Raw genomic sequence first — 16,631 nt, forward strand, 5'->3', positions numbered from 1 at the left:
ACAAATACAAAATGCTGTTTGGCATTTGAAACCCTTCATAACCTCGCCCCTCCTCCCTTTCCAGTCTTCTTATGCCTCACTCCCCTGAATGTACTCTTTGATCCTGTGACACCGGCCTCCTGGCTATTCCATAAACATCTTAGAGCCTCAGGTATTTTCTCTGGCTGTCCTCATCGTCTGAGATGCTCTCCTTCCTCCACTCTGACTACTGACCTCCTTGGCTTCCTTTAAGACCCAGATAAAAAAAATCCCATCATCTACAGGAAGCCTTCCCTGACCTCTCAATTCCACTGCCTTCTCTCTGCTAATCATTTCTCATTTATCCCGTATATGGCTTGCTTTGTATGTACTGTTGGCATGTTGCCTCACCCATTAGATTGTGAGCTTTTTTGAGGGCAGGCGTTGTCTTTTGCTTTTTTTTATCCCGATCACTTAGCACAGTGCCTGTTGTAGCTTAATGTTGGAATTTAAATGATTAATTGAAACAAACCAAAAAAAAAAAAAAAACCAGAGAGGGAAAAGACAGCCTGTATTTATTTCCTGCATTAGGTATGATAGAGCAAAGGTTCTTAATCTAGAGTCCATGAACTTATTTTGACGATTATCTTTTCAGTTTTTTTAATTAGTTTTTCAAATTCAGTCTTATTTTCAAACACACATTCTCTTCTCACCTCCCCCTTCACACTCCACACCTCCATTGAGAAGGTGAGAAAAATAAATCCTGTTACAAACGCTACAGTAAAGCGAAATGAATCCTCACGTCATCTTGTCTCCCTCCCTTCCCCAATGTGCTTCAGTCTGCACTGAGTCTGCACCTCTCTGTCTGGAGGTGCACAGCAATTCCTCTTGGATTGTGGCTGGTCATTGCGTTCATCAGAGATCCTGACGTTTGTCTTGACAATGTTACTGTTACTGTATAAATTGTTCTCCTGGTTCTGCTTACTTTACTTTGCATCATTTCATACGAGTCTTACCAGGTTTCTGTGGAATCATCCCCTTCTAACTAGGTGCCATCGAGCTTTCTGGAAGTTATCAGAGGCTGTGATCGTGACAGTTCTCCTGGGGCCCGTTTGTGGCTCTGCGGCTGCACTGCCCAGCCTCTGTGGCCGAAGTTCCGACCGGCTCGACCGACCTTCCTGCCGGTCTGTATTGGGCAAGCGCACAAGCCACCGGGACTCTCCGAACTACGTTTCCCAGACACCCTTGCCGATTCAGCTCCCGGCTTTCCGGGCGGGATTGGCCGGAAAAAGCATTCTCCTTCCGCTTCCCCCTACGTCACTTCCGTTCCCTCTTGGGCCCCTCCCGGCTGCTCCGTCCTCAGCCTCCGCCTCCGCCTCCGCTTCCTCCGGGGCCCGAGCCCTGCGTCCTCCCGGGCCGGAGCCCTGCGTCCGTCCTGGGCCGGGGTGAGTGGCAGCCGGAGGCCAGGTTGGGCGGGCGGAGGGGGCAGAGCCCTCGGCTCCGGCGTGCGAATCCCCGGGGAGGGTCTGGGCTGGGGGGGGGGGGAATCACGCCTGCGCAGCTCGCCTCTTCTCTCGAGCTGGCTCGGCTCCGCCCCCTAGGCCAGCGGGCACACCCATTGGCCCGGAACACCCGGGGTTCCACCTCCCCCGCCTTTCGTCCTTGGTTAGTTTTGGCCGGAGCTTGGCGAGTGCTGTGCCAGCGTGGAAAGTGTGAACTTGGAGGTTGTTTCTAAAATGCGGTCTCGCGTCTCGCCGCAGCCTGGGGAGCCGCAGCGCAGGGAGGTGGGAAGACCCGAGTTCAAATTCGGCCCCAGACACTGTGTGACCCCGGGCAGGTTATTTAGCCGCTGCCTGCCTCAGTTTCCCCATGTGTAAAATGTAGATCACAATGATACCGACCTCCCACCGTGGTGAGAATGAGAGATGTTTGTGAAGCGCTTCCCGAACCTTAAAGCGCCGTATAAACGCTAGCCAAAGAAAAAAGGAAAGATAACTTGATCCAGCCCGTACTGCCCGATCCAGCAGTCACACAGTGCTTACCAGGGGCCTGGCACAGGGGCTGCAGAGACCCCCAGCTTCCTCTTCAAGTACAGCCTCATCCCGGAAGGAGGGTGGTGTCCGTGCACAACAAATATTAACCAGATCTGGTCACAGCTGTCCACAGCTGACTTTTTATCTCCATTTCCTTCTCTCTGCCTCAGTTTCTCCATTTGTGAAAGGGGCATGAGACACTTCCCTGCCCTACTGGGCTGTTAAGATAGGGCTTTGTGAAGCCGCCTGGGATTGCTGGCCGCTCCTCTTTCTCCCTAACCCCTTAACCTCTCTGTGCCAGTTTCCTTCATTTAAAATGAATACTTTACTGGGGATATCACACGATTCTTGCCAGGAAAGGGCCCTGTTGATCTCAGCCTTCCCTGGAGGGGAGCTGTGTCTTTCCTTTCCTGTTCGGCCTTCTCCCCTCCCTTCCCCCGCAGTCCCTCTTACCCCTCCTTTCCTCCTCTTCCTGCCCCTTCAATGTAATATCTCCATCAGCCGGCTTTCCAAGCTTCAGTTTTGCCAGGTAGTGTTGGAGGATCTGCTCCTTGTGCCGAACAACTCCCAGCTTTATCCAGGTACGTTCCCTCTAGGCTCTGCTCAGATACTACCTCCTCCCAGAAGCACCCCTGATGAGGAGAATCAGGAAGAAAACTCACCCCTCTGCCTCCCACCCGAGTGTTGTTGTCCCAATCTAGCGCCTGAGAAATGTAAGCAAAGAGCAATCACAGACGTCAGGAAGGTGTGTCTTGTCTCTGGTAGAACATGGAACGTCGACTGTCAGAGGTGGTCACTTTGACAGATGAGGAGTAGGCCATAGGCCCGGCAAGGGGCCTGGCTTTCCCAAGGTCCCCCCCACTGCTGTTGGTGGCACGTATCACCCAAACGAGTCACATGATTCTAAAACCTGCCCCTTCTACTACATTCTGTTGTCTTGGATGTGAGCTCCTGATCTTGTCCTCTTCTGAATTCCCAGAGCTCTTAGCATGGAAAAGCAGCTGGTACTGTTACTGACTTCTCTGTTCAATTTGCCAGACATTTAGCCCAGCCCCTATTTTGTGCAAAGCAATTTTCTCCCTGACAACCTGGGGTCAGATCCTGCCTCTAACACTTAAGCGTTTTGACCATGGACAGGTCTTTCATCTCCGTGAGGCTCAGTTTTCTCATCTGTATAAAATGAGCATAATAATATCCATAGTATTATAGACAACCCTGTTGTCAGGTTTTAATGAGATGATACACGTAAACGTGCATAGTCAAGCAAAACTAGTACCCTCATTGGCTGTGTCCAGAAAGTGTGTCTCAACGCTTACTAGCTGTGTGACCCTGGGCAAGTCACTTAACCCCATTGCCTGGCCAAGAGAGTGTGTCTCTTCTTTACCCCAAGTTCTCCTCTTCGTCAGGAGGTGCCCAGCGTGCTTCATCACTGTCCTCTGGAATCATGGCTGGTCATTGCCTTGATTGGAGCTCTTACAGCTTGCAAAGTTGCTAATTTCTAGTGATGTTACTGTACACATTTCTAGTAGCAAAAACCTGGAAATGAAGGGAGGTGCCTATCATCTAGGGAATGGCTGGACAAGTTACTGTGCAGAAAGTACTGTACAAACCCCCCATAAACACAAGCTTTTCTTACTCTCCTCATCTATTCAGATCTAATCTCTCTCCTAATGGTCTTTCCTTTCTGTCTAATCTGATCCTGCCTTCCCTCACCTCTTTAGCCTCTTCTTTCTCATCCCTTCTTTTCCACTCTTCTCTAGTCTTTTCCCTGATCTCCTCTTTCTGTTGTAATAGCCTAGTATCCTTGATTCTAACCTCCCCTCCCCTCTAGAGTTGCCAGAATAGTCTTCCTAACAGAGCTCTAATCGCCTCACTGTCCTCTGCCCGCATATAACAGAAACTGCTCTTTGGTTTCGCTCCCTCCTCAGTCTAGCTCCAGTCTGCCTTCCGCATCTTTTTTCACAGTCCTTCCCTCCAGGCAAACTCTTCCGTGCTGTTCCATTGCTCATTCCCCACCTTCGCCTCCTTCCCCAAGCTTGACTTTCCATGGTTCAGCTCTTATCTCCGTGCCTTTGCCAAGAATGTCTTTCTCCTCTCTGCCTCTCATAATATCCCCACCTTCTTTCAAGGCACAGCTTAGATGCACCTCTGGTGTACCCAACCATTACTCCTCCTCCTCCACTAATTGTCTCTCCTTCCTCAATTCTTTTATCTTTACCTATCTGGTTCTATGTTATATTTCCTAGAATGTAAGTTTTGTGAGGGCAGGGAGTATCTTTGTATCTCCAAGCAGTACACAGTGCTTTGCACAGGTTTTTGGTCTAAGCCTGAGCCTTGCACGTAGTAGGTGCTTAATAAATGTTAATTTGATTGGGTTGAGTCATGGAAATAGCTCCTGAATTTCCTGTATCCTCCAGCTCAGTAGGGAGAGATCTGGGGATTTCAAGCCTAGGGCTCAGGAAGGAGAAGGCAGGGCCAGTCCCTTTTCTCAGGCCTTTTTCCTTCCCAGCTTTGTTTTCTTTCTTTAAAAAAATTTTTTTAAAGTTTTCAGTCAGCAAAAATCAGCCTTCTCATTCTTCTACCTGTACCACTGCTCCCCATCCACGAGAGCAAAAGAAAAATAAAGCCCATTACAAACATTTATAGTCAAGTAAAACAAATTTTGGCATTGCCTACATCCAAAAATGCATATGTCTCATTCGGCACACAGCCCTTCACCTCCATGTTAGGAAGTGGAAGGCATGTTTCATTATCAATCGTCTGGAACTGTGATTGATCACTACAGTGATCAGAGTTCTTAAGGCTTTCAAAGTTGTTTGTCTTTGTGTGAATTGCCCTGGTTCTGCTCATTTCCCTTCCGTGTCAGTTCATTCCGTCTTCCCAAGTTTCTCTGAAACAACTCCCTTTATCACCTCTTGGTGGCCCAGTGGATAAAGCACTGGGCCTGGAATCGGGTAGACCTGAGTTCAGGTCTGGCCTCAGACACCTAGTAGTGGGGTGACCCTGGACAAGTCACTTAACCTCTGTTTGCCTCAGTTTCTTCATCTATAACATGGGGATAATAATAGCACCTAGCTCCTAGGGTTGTGAGGATCAACAGAGATGATACTGTAAATTCTGATAATATTTGTAAAGGGCACTTAGCACAGTGCCTGGCACTTTGTAGTTGTTACTAGAAATGCTTATTCCCTTCACCTTCCCTCCCCTATTTCTTATAGCTTTACATCTTATTATTTAGTATTATATCACACGTATCTTGTTTGGCCGTTCTGCAGTTTATGGGCAACTCCTGGGATTCCCATTTTTACTGCCTCAAACAGAGCTATAAATATATTTGTTGTATATTCTTAGTTTGTTTTGTTAAGGGCCAATCCCTCCCGTGCTCTACCCTCTCTTTAATTCCCCGTTTCCCTCCGATTTCTGTGTTGACTGGGATGTATTTCTGTACCAGCTCTGCCTTCCCAGGACATTGCCCTTGCCCAAGAGAAGAGAGAATGGCCCCTGTGCTCCTGACAGCCCATGTCCCTCAGGTGAGTGGGGCTTTCTTCCTTCTCGAGTGACGTCATTGTTCCCAGAGTGTGGAAGCTTTTTTCCCTTCCTAATCCTGGGCGATTCTGGATGTAGAATCCAAATAGTTGGAGCCGTCCTTGGATTGTATGTTTAGAGCCGGGGGGAAGCATGGTGGTCATCTCTTGGAGGGGAAGGGACTCAGCACAGAGGCCGCACAGTTTGGGACCCACGTCCTCTTTCTGCTGGGCTACCCTGCTTCCCTAGGGGTGCACTCTGTAGGGATAGTGCCCCGGCCAGTGTCTTCTTCATCCCACATCCTCACTCGTCAGTGCCCTCGTCTGCTCCGTGCTTAGTACTGGGCAGGTCACAAAAGAATCCCAACGATGATAAGAGCGGACAGTCACAGCCTGCTCTTGAGATTTACCAGGCACTGTCTTCACAAAATGTGGGTAGATCAAGTGATAAGGATGGGGGAAACTGAGGTTCAGAGAAGGGACGTAGCTTGTTCTTGCTGATAGTAGTTGATTAACAAGCATTTATTAAAAGCCTGTGCTAAGCACCAGGGATACAAAGAAAAAGACAAAAGACAGTCCCTGCTCACAAAGGAGCTCCTGGTCTAATGGGCGGACAACGTGCAAACATCTCTAGAGACAGCTAGCGTCGGAAAGCCGTTGGCATTAAGGGGCACCTTTCTTGGCTTCTTGCTGAAGGAGAGATTTGAGCTGGGGTTTGAAGGAAGCTCCGGAAGGGAAGAGAGGAGGTGGGTCTTATGGAGGCATGGGGTCAGTCCGCCAGTGAAAATGCCTGGGGTCTGGAGAAGGAGGCGAGGGTCAGTGAATGGCTGAATAATCACTGGGGAACCAGCATTCCAAGGGGTCAGAGGCACGGTAGGATCGCCATCTCCACCATGTCCTTTTGGTAGAATAGTTCATCAGCTTTGGGATTTTCCCCAGCCCTGCCTCCCTCTGGGGTCTCTGGTACTCCTCTGGGCACTTCTTCCTTGGTGCTGTGCCCCTTACTTCCCCTGGGCTCCCAGCATGCACTGCTCTGGGGGGGCAGTTTTCCATCACCTTCGTCCTGGCGACACTAAACACCAGTCCCCACTTGGCCGGTCAGATAGCCTTATGGGAAGAGCGTACTTAAGAAAGAAGGGGGTGAGGGCAGGCCTTCCTGTCAGGCAGGCCACCGCAGGTCAGCACCCCTGTGCAGCTGCCACAGGCCTCACGTGAAAGCTTCAGGTCAGCAGTGGACCACCACACCTTTACGTTCCTAGCAACACAAGAAAGCTTGCTGCTGTTTGCCCCGGGAGGAGCACGACATCGGGAAGAAGATGCCATGATATGCAAGTGAGGTGAAGTGAGGGAGGGCCGGGCAAAGGCACCAGCCTCACTGTCACCTCCGAAGCCATCTGGAGCCAGTGGCCAGATGTAGATCAGGATGACCGGAGATGGCCCAGGATGCAGTGGGGATCCTTGGCCTTTTCAAGCTAAGGTCTTTAACAAGTCTCAGTTTGAATGAGGCGGCACCATTCAGTGATTAAGGCTTGATAAGAAATGAGGCAGAGGCTGGCCTCTTTAAAAAATATATATATGTATGTATTAGAGGGGCAGCCCTGGAGTCAGGAGGACCTGAGTTCAAATGTGACCTCAGACACTTGACACTTACTAGCTATATGACCCTGGGCAAGTCACTTAACCCCAGTTGCCTTAAAAAAAAAAATTAGATCTGGGAGGTAAAGACCTCAGGGTTTCTGGTCCAAACACAAATAATTGCTGTTTACAGTCATTCTGAGCAGATCAGGGCCCAAACCTTGACCATACTTGGGCTTGGTCTGGAGCCTGTTATTGGCCCATCAATGACAACCAGAGTGATTTGGGGTTGAGGCTGGTCTTTGAGAGACAAGGAAAAAAAAAACCCCAGATTAAAAATTTACATTCCCTTTGGGCAAATACCGGCAGGAAAGGACGTCATACCATATGTGGACAGAGGGAAAGGCAGGCAGGCAGGCAGGCCGGCCACATTGCCCAACTGGCCAGTTCCAGTTTGGTCTCCAGTGGGCAGGTCCGTTTCTGCTCACAGAGGCTGCTGTTTGTCCTTCATTCTCAAAGAGAACAAACAAAAAAAAAAAATTAAAAAAAGAGCCTTTTTCCAGAAGTCTTCTTGTCAGCCCAGCACTGCCCAGTGCAGATGAGATAGCAAATAAACTTTGTTGTCAGGCAATGGAAAGGACACTGGGTTCAGGTCACCACTGTCACCTGTCCAGAACTCCATTTCCTCAGATGGGGGGCCAGGCTTCTTAACCCGGACACAGATTTGGGGGGATCTGAACTTGGATGGGCAAATATTTTTGATAACTGTATTTCAGTATGATTAGTTTCCTTGTAGCCCTGTATATAGTATATATGCACATGACATAGGCATTATTCTGAGAAGAGTTCTCCACACTTCTTTGGCACCGTAAAGGTAGAGAACTGCTGGCCTGGACGATCCCCAGGGTTCCACTCAGCTGAGTCTAAGGTCCGGTGATCGAGTGACATGTCCCAGGTCATAAAGCTAATGAGGCCGGATTCAAATCCAGATCTTCCTGAACCCAAGACCTCTCTTGCCCTCCAGGACGCCACGCTGCTTCTGCACCAGTGGGCCACCTCCTCCATGGGCTCCATTAGCTGCTCAGGATGGGGCCTGTAGGGATGGTTCTCCTCCTGGCTTTGTCCCGTGGTGCTTTCGGCTGAGCTCTTGCGGTATTGTGGGTCTCGTCTGATGCAGTCCGCACTATGCCATCTCCTAGCAGGGGCATTTGGAAGACATTCTTAGAGTGTCTCTTCCATTTTCACCCTGGTCTAGGGTGGTGGCAGACACCACTGGCAAACGTGTGTTTTCTTCTAGAGGCAGCTAGCTTGTATGGAGGATGCAGCACTGGGCCTGGGGTCAGGAAAGCCCGAGTTCAAATCTAGCCTCAGATACTTATTAGCTGTTTGACCCTGAAGTCACTTAGCCTCTGTCTGCCTCAGTTTTCTCATCTATAAAATGGGGATAAAAATAGCACCTGTCTCCCAGGGTCCTGGTGAAGATCAAATGAGATGATAATTGTGAGGCCCTTAGCATGTAGTAAGCACTATATAAATGCTGGCTGTTATCATCGTCATCATCATTCTTAATCATAGGCTTATAGAACAATGTTGTCTGTTTAACTTTTTAAGGAATTTGATATGGGGTAGAAATAGCGACTAGCAATAAGCTTCAGTTATTTATGGAGTTCAAGGGCTCCTCTGTTTCATGTTTGCTGCTCTAACCTGTACGCTTTCATATTGAAGTGCATTGATCCAGAACGTCTGGTTAGGGTCTGCTTCAGTAAACAGTTTATTAAATGGGGGGATTTGGGGAAAGAAGTAAAGGGGGCCTGGGCTGGGTATCTGGACATAGCCAGCAGCCTCAGGAGAAAGCAGTGAACTAAGGCAGATAACGGTAAAGTTTTGCTTTGCTTTGCTTCCTAATCCTAGGGGATTCTGGATCTAGAATCCGAAGAATTGGAGCTGGCCTCAGGTGAACTGACTTGCCCGAGGTCCCACAGCTAGGAGGTGTCTGAGGCTGCATTTGAACTCGGGGCTTCCTGACGCCAGGCCGGCATGCTGTGCCCTGTGCCACCTTGCCTCCCCTGTGGCCAGGAGTTCAGGGCTTCTAATCATTTCGTATCACCTGCGCCTCAGCCCTTGATTCCCGGTTGCCCCTGTGGCATCCTGCGAGCCTTCAGAGTGACAGAGTTGGCCTCTCAGGGTCACAGAGAGATTGAGGCCTTTAGCTGGGCTCTCACACTGTACTGCCCGCCTCAGCCCAGCACGGCATAGAGAGGCGGGTTGCGCAGGTTTATGAAATTACTGTTCCAAATTAATGTTTGCTGATCTTTTATAATCCTCTGTTCCACGCACCACGATCCCAGCTTTCCAGATTTTCCCTTTCCTGAGGGCTTTTTTCACAGCCACCATCTTTGTTAAAAGAGTTGCCCTCGACTCTTGTCCCTTTTCCTATGGGTGAGGACCATCTTGCCATCAGGGTGTCATGCAGAGCCTTGGATACTTCGCCCATTTGGGGCGATCTCCCATCTCCAAACCTGTGTCCATGTATTCTTCACACAAATTGAATAAATATTCATTGTTCACAAGTGGGCCAAGCACATAAAATAAAATGACAATACCACCTAAATTTGTTTACTTATTCAGTGCCATACCAATCAAACTAACAACCAAAGAATTATTTTAGGGAGCTAGAAAAAAATTATAACAAAATTCATTTGGAGAAACAAAAGGTCAAGACCATCATGGGAATTAATGGGAAAAAATGTGAAGAAAAGGGGCCTAGCAGTATCAGATCTCAAACTATATTACCAATCAGTAATCGTCAAAATAATTTGGTACTGGATATGAAATAGAGTCATTGATCAGTGGACCCAATATACAAAAGCAAATGAGCACAGTAGCCTAATGTTTAATAAACCCGAAGATCCCAGCTATTGAGTCAAGAATTCACTATTTAGTGCTGGGAAAACTGGAAAGAAATCTGGCAGAAACTAGACATAGACCAATGTCTGACACTGTGTACCAAGATAAGCTCAAAATGGGTAAAGGATGATATAAGCAATTTAGGGGACCATGGAATAAATTACCTATCAGGTCTATAGATAGGGGAAGACTTTATGACCAAACAAAAGATAGAGAGGTAAATGGGAGGTAAGATGAATAATTTTGATTATATAAAATTAAAAAGTTTTTGCACAAACAAAACTAATGCAGCCAAAGTATGAAGAAAAGCAGGAAATTGGGGGGTGGGGGGAGAAATTTATAGGAAATTTCTTTGACGATGGTCTCATTTCTCAAATATACAAAGAACTCAACCTGTCAATCAACTAACATACCCTGGACCTTGAGGAACAGAAAGGCGTTTGAGGCATTTACTACAAAGACAGAAGTGAGTAGGACACCCGCACTTGCAAATACCGCAAAGAGGATAATCAGGAGAAGGACAAATAAGTCTAACAATCAAGAAAACTAAGTATTTAAAGGAGATCTCGGCTGTGGCTAATCAGATCAATAGGAGCTCAGAAGGCTCTACCACAGGTCCGGCAGAAGTTGTCCATCTGAATGTCTGGAGTGGAGATGTCTCTAAATGTGCTTGAGCTCTTGCGACTCTGCTTTGCTCACAGAACACAGTGCCTTCTTTGATGGGGGTCCCTGGGCTAGTGTCCCCCATGTCCGACGATCAATTCCAAAGTTCTCCAGAGAGACCCTGAAGGTGATCTTCAGAACCTCCCCAAGACAACTCACGTGGAAGTGATTCCGTTCCTGGCGTGCCACCAGTATACTGTCCAGGTTTATACAGGTGGCAAAAGAAGAGTCTCTGTTCAGGCTTTCGCCCAGATTAATGAGGCAAAACTCAGGAAAAAGAGAATTAGAAGGAGTTTACTCAAAAACAGGGCAAGGCGGCGACAGGCCGACTGGCCCATGGCTAGAGGTCAGCAAGGGGTTCAGGAGGATGACTTCCACAATGCCATAGACACAACTGGAAAGGTGCGCATCAGCACAGAGGGCCTGGGGCTGACAGATGGGTGGCGACCTGCCCCTGCTGGACAGAGGCGGCCTGCCTAGGCCCGACTCCGGGGCAGGCCTCCCTCGCAGGGGGATCAACAATGCATTGAAGGGATAAAGGCCTGATAATTCATCGCTCCTGGCATGGTTACCACGCTGTGCGAGGAGATGCCAACATAAGGTGGCGTCTTAAGAAACAGCCCCTGCCCTCTAGGGACTAGGAGAGACCGCCAGGCTTGGAGTCGGGAAGATGCGAGTTCAAATCCAGCCTCAGACTCCTGCTAGCTGTGTGACCCTGGACAAGGCACCTCACCCTGTTTGCCTCAGTTTCCCCCTCTGTAAAATGAGCTGGAGAAGGCAATGGCAAACCCCTCCAGTATCTCTGCCGAGAAAACCCCCAAAGGGGTCCCGGGGGCAGAGTGGATTCCCCGGAGTAGATCCCGGGCTTTCCTGTGGGCCACCAAGGTGGACATGACGTCACCTAGGCGTGGAGGAGGGGGTCCCCGCGCCCCCCCCTTCCTTCCGGGTGTCTGAAGCTGGGCGGGGGAGGGGCACAGAAGGGCGGTTTTGCCCTAGAAATGGAAGAGGGACACGAAAGAGCAATCCCACACGGGCTTCCGGAGCGGGGAGGGAGGCCCCCATAGCGTCTGTCTCGAGTGGCTTTCTTCGGCCGGGGACACGGCCAATGGGAGCGCCCGCGGCCTGGCCTTCGGGCCCCGCCCCCACTCCGGCTCTGTGCGGAGGAGGGGAGTGGCTCTTGGGCATGCGCAGAGGGTTGCTTCACCCCCCCATCCTCGTACCGCTTCTTCCGTCACTTCCTCCTCTGCGGATGACGTCACTTCCCATCCTGCCCCTTTCAATGCACAGCCTCAGCGGCTTCTGCCCCTGCTACCCGGGAGTTCGGGGCTTTCCTTCCGCCCTCATTCGCAGCCGAGGTGGAGCCCTGCGGGGTCACCGGGAGCCAGGCTCGGCCCGCACGCGGCCAGATTTCAGGGCACTGGGCCCTGCAGCTGGAGCGCCGGCTGGGCGGACATCTGCGCGTGCGCCGTCCTTTGAGTCGTTCCCCCATTGGTCAGGTCCTGGCGGGGGCGCGTTCTGAGAGCCAATCAACGGCGTAGATCAGGTCCGGGGCGGGCCGAGCAGCCCGGGGCCGCCGCTGCCCTTCTCGGGGAGCTTTTCCCAGGGTGGCTTGGGCGGGGGCGACCCCGGGCGCATCCGGGCCAGTGCCCCCTCCCAGAGCGATGCCGTCCTGAGGTGGGGGGCTGCGGGTGCGAGCGCTGCCCTTTGTCTCCCCAGATCCGCCGGACCTGGAGCAGCAGCGGGAGATGGTGGGCCCCGTGCACCCGGCAGCCCGGGCCCCCCAGGTGAGGGGCAGCCAGTGTCCGGCGGGGGAGGGCACTGGGGTCATGCACCTATGATGGTCTGGGAAACGGGACAGAGGTGGAAAAAGATTGACCACGATCATGCAGCCAAAGAGCATCCAGGGAAACTGAGGGCACGCGGGGCAAGGCGCCGCTAGAGGTGGGGTGTCGGGGGTCAGACAGAGTTCGGGCGGCAGAAGAAGCTTCCTCCAGGGATGGGTCCTGTGATTCTGCCAGGGACAGAAAGCGGTCCTCCAGTCCGGCCCTTCCTGCAGGTCTTGGTTCTTCCCTCGTGGGCTGCCACGCGTGACCATCGTGGCTCCCAAAGGCCTTTGCTCGGCTTCTCCGATTTGGCCAGAATGAGGTGCTGGGCTGGTCAGGGTGGAATGAGCGAGGGTGTAGGAGGTGCTGGACAGTGGAGGCAAGTGTAGACACAGTAGAGACTGCGGCCCTGGGAACCAAGAGGCTGTCCTGCCCAGAAGATGGAGGACGTCTGAGGGACCACGTGCCATCCAAACGCTGCACTCCTACGTGGTTCCTTCCGGGGGGCTCTGAAGGTCTTCAGTTTGTCGGGGGACCCCCATCCCATCCCGAGGCAGCTCCTGCAGCAGCTCGCCCCCTCTGTCATCCCCACTCTCTCTTAATCTCCCCCTTTCTACTGGCTCCTTTCCTACTGCCTGCAAACATGCCCATGTCTCCCCCACCTGAAAAAAGCTCATTTGTCCTTCCATCCCTCACATCCTATGTCTCTTCTGCCCTTTGTAGGTAAACCCTTGGAAAAGGCTCTCTGTAACAGGTGCCTCCACTTTCTCTCCCCTCCCTCTCTTCTTGACCCCTTACAATGTGCCTTCTGATCTTATCATTCCACTGAAACTGCTCTCTCCAAAGGGGCCAGCGATCTCCTAGTTACCAGATCCAATGGCCTTTTCTCAGTGCTCATGCTGCTGCTGATCACTCTCTCCTCCTCGATACTGTCTAGGTCTTGTGGTTCTGCTCCTTCTTCGCTTCCTTTGCTGTATCCTTATCCAGATCACACGTTAACCATAGATGTCCCTTAGGATTTTGTCCCAGGCCCTTTTCCCTGACAGTCTTCATAACATCATTCATTTATGCCCCCTTCTCTCCTATGACACGATCACCTCCTGCCTGGACAATAGTGCACTGCTGGGTCTTTCTGCCTCACAGTCTATTCTCCATTCGGCCCCCAAAGTGATTTTCCTAAAATGCAGATGTGATCATGTCACCTCCCTACTCAGTGACTTCCTGTTGCCTCCAGGAGCAAATCCAGAATGCTCTGTTTGGCTTAGCTTCCTAACTGAGGCCCCTCCTACCTTCCCAGTCTTACACCTCATTCCCCAACACAGACCCTTCAGTCCAGTAACACTGGCCTCCTGGCTATTGAGATACTCCATCTCTGGCTGTCCCCCATGCCTGGAACATTTCCCTCCTCCGCTCTGACTACTGACCTCCCTGGCTTTCTTTAAGTCTCACCTAAAATCCTGTGCCTTCTATCTGTTATTTCCCATTTATCTTGTATGTAGCTTACTTTGTATATATGTATGTTTTCTCAGCCATTAGATTGTAAGCTCCTTCCTCAGAGGGCAGGGACTGTCTTTTGGGCCTTTTTTTTTTTGTATCCCCAGGTCATAGCACAGTGCTTGGCACATAGTAGGTGCTTAATAAATGTTTACTAATTCGTTGTTGATTGACTAATTATAGTTGGATATGGATAAGAGTCACCTAGGCTGGGCAGCCAGGGATGGGTGGTGATTTGCATGGCTAAAAGGAATGCCCACCTTGGTTAGCTCATAGAGCCTTTGGAGCACGTTGAGGATTGTTGTTTGGGTCCATGACTGAAAAATGAATATAAACTGAGGCACCCAGGAGGTGTGAGGTATGCTCCTGACACTTTCTGCCAAGTTCACCTCTCTCCTCCCAGGTGAATAGGAGGGACGGTCCCTGGGGAAGCCCAAATGTATGTGCTGTTTTAGGAATCAGTAACATTCAAGGATGTGGCTGTGGACTTCTCCTGGGAGGAATGGGGGCATCTGGAACCTTCTCAGAAGGAGCTTTACCGGGAGGTGATGCTGGAGAACTACAGGAACCTGGTCTGCCTGGGTAAGGATGGCTCCCCCTGGGATCCAGAATCTGGCCTCTGGAGGGGCTTTGCTTCCTCCCTTGGTCACTTGTTTGACATACCTGCTTTCCTAACCATTTGTGGGAATGAGGCCAGATACTTGTGCTACCTTCCTCAGCTAAAACAGCGCTTTCTTTATATACCTGGAAGCTGCCAGCTTGCTCATGTTGCCTTTGAAGTTGTACCCTTCCCACTCTCTCCTCAAGCCCTAGGGCACATACCCAAAGATAGGAGAAGGCTCCATCTTCTGGCCAGGGATTGGGTCTGGTGACATAATTTTCTTTCCAAGTTCAGATCCCCTCTACAAACTTTTTCCTCTTCCCTCTTAGGAACACAGGAGAGACTGGCCCCAGAGCTCTTTATAGAATCCTCTGAGTGGTACTACTATTCCCGCTGTTCCTAGAGTGAAGTGAGGTTAGTCCGGCATGCCAAGCAGACTTTCTGACTCCAGTGCTTTGCTGTTTCCAATGAGTAGGGCTTGCCATTTCCAAACCAGATGTGATCTTCCAGTTGGAGCAAGGAGAAGCACCTTGGATGCCAGAGGGAGAAGGCCCAAAATGCAGGTGTGCAGGTGAGTGAGTGAAACCCGGCAGATGAACATGGCCAGTGACAGCTCCACTGGTCTTTCGGACATCTAGATTGTCAAGGGAAGTAAATGAATAAAGGTAGGAATGAAGGAGGAGTAGCACTTCCAGACTTCAAACTATATCATAAAGTAGTGGCTGTCAAAGCCTTTTGGTGTCAGCTAAAAAATAGAGAAGTACATCAATGGAACATACTAGAGTCGGAGGCGAGGAGGGTTGGGGACTCAATAACCCAGTGTTCAATAAACTCCAAACCACAGCTTATTTAGGAAAGAACTGCATATTTGATAAGAATTACTGGGTAAACTGGAAAGCAGTCCGGTAGAAATTATGCTTAGACCAACATCTTATACCATATTTTACAGTAAGTTTCAAATGGACACAAACCTGAATATTAAAGATCATATCATAAAGTGTTAGAAGACAAGCAGATCATATACCTCTGACAGGTATGGGTTGGAGATCTATTTTTAAGCAAATAAGGGATGGAGGTAGCTATAAAAAGTAAAGTAGATCATTTTGATGACATTAAATTGAAAAGCTTCTGCATAGACAAAATTAGTGCACCTGTGACGAGAGAAATGGTTAAATGAGAACAGTGGTCTTTGTATCAAAATTCTCTGATAAGGGTTTGATATGTAAGATACATAAATGATTAACAGACATATCTATGTATCTATCTACCTATATAGTATTAAATATATATAAAAGACCAAAAGCCATTCCCTGATAGATAAGTAGACAAAGAATATGAATAAATCTCAGTGAAAAGAATTGCAAACTATTAACATGAACAAGGCTCCAAAATCACTTAAAATATGAGAAATGTTAATAAACATATGATTAATATTACTGTAATTGATGTAAGCAATATAATAACATAATATGTAATATATGTAATTAATATAACAATAAAAGCATGAAAATTCAGGTTTTATCTCCCATCAAGCAAATTGGCAAAGAAGACAAAAGATTGGAAGTCAGTTTTGGAGGAATTGTGGGAAGATAGGCACACTGTTACATTGTTTGTGGATCTGTGAACAACCGTTTTTGCAATTTGTAATTATTCAGACAAAATAACTAAAAAGTCCATAACCTTTGACCTCAGTAGTTTCCATTACTGGCCTTATGCTCCAAGGAGGCCATTGATAAGAAAGTCCCAATATTCACTAGAATCTTTAGAGCAGTACCCCTTTTTTTTTTTTACCCCGGTATTAAAGAACTGGAAACAAAGGAGATGCCCACTGATTAGGGAATAGCAAAACAAGTCATAGTATATCAGTATATGGGAATATTACTGTGCTGAAAGAAATATGATGAATACAGTAAAACATGGAGTGACACATATGAACTGATACAAAGCAAAGCCAAGAACAGAATATCTGCAGTGAGTACAAAAAAATGAAAAATTGGAAAAAAAGTAATAACAAAAACTGAAAATGAATGTGGCAAAATGGTTACCATGAACC

At 49.1% G+C, this 16,631-nt stretch overlaps 1 protein-coding gene across 1 annotated transcript in view; it reads left to right on the forward strand.

Annotated features, from left to right (window-relative positions):
• Positions 1-532: 532 nt before the first annotated feature.
• Positions 533-16,631, forward strand: part of LOC114031208 (zinc finger protein 420-like) — a 42,806-nt gene continuing 26,707 nt past the window's right edge. Inside the window, exons 1-4 of the mRNA XM_027846237.1 lie at positions 533-1,403; positions 5,443-5,521; positions 14,433-14,559; positions 15,054-15,149. Of these exons, the coding sequence (XP_027702038.1) occupies positions 901-1,403; positions 5,443-5,521; positions 14,433-14,559; positions 15,054-15,149 (805 nt within the window). The 5' untranslated portion in view covers positions 533-900. The remainder of the gene's footprint in view (positions 1,404-5,442; positions 5,522-14,432; positions 14,560-15,053; positions 15,150-16,631) is intronic.

This window comes from Vombatus ursinus, unplaced genomic scaffold (genome assembly GCF_900497805.2).
Source record: "Vombatus ursinus unplaced genomic scaffold, bare-nosed wombat genome assembly UNPS02015098.1, whole genome shotgun sequence".
Lineage (NCBI taxonomy): Eukaryota > Metazoa > Chordata > Mammalia > Diprotodontia > Vombatidae > Vombatus > Vombatus ursinus.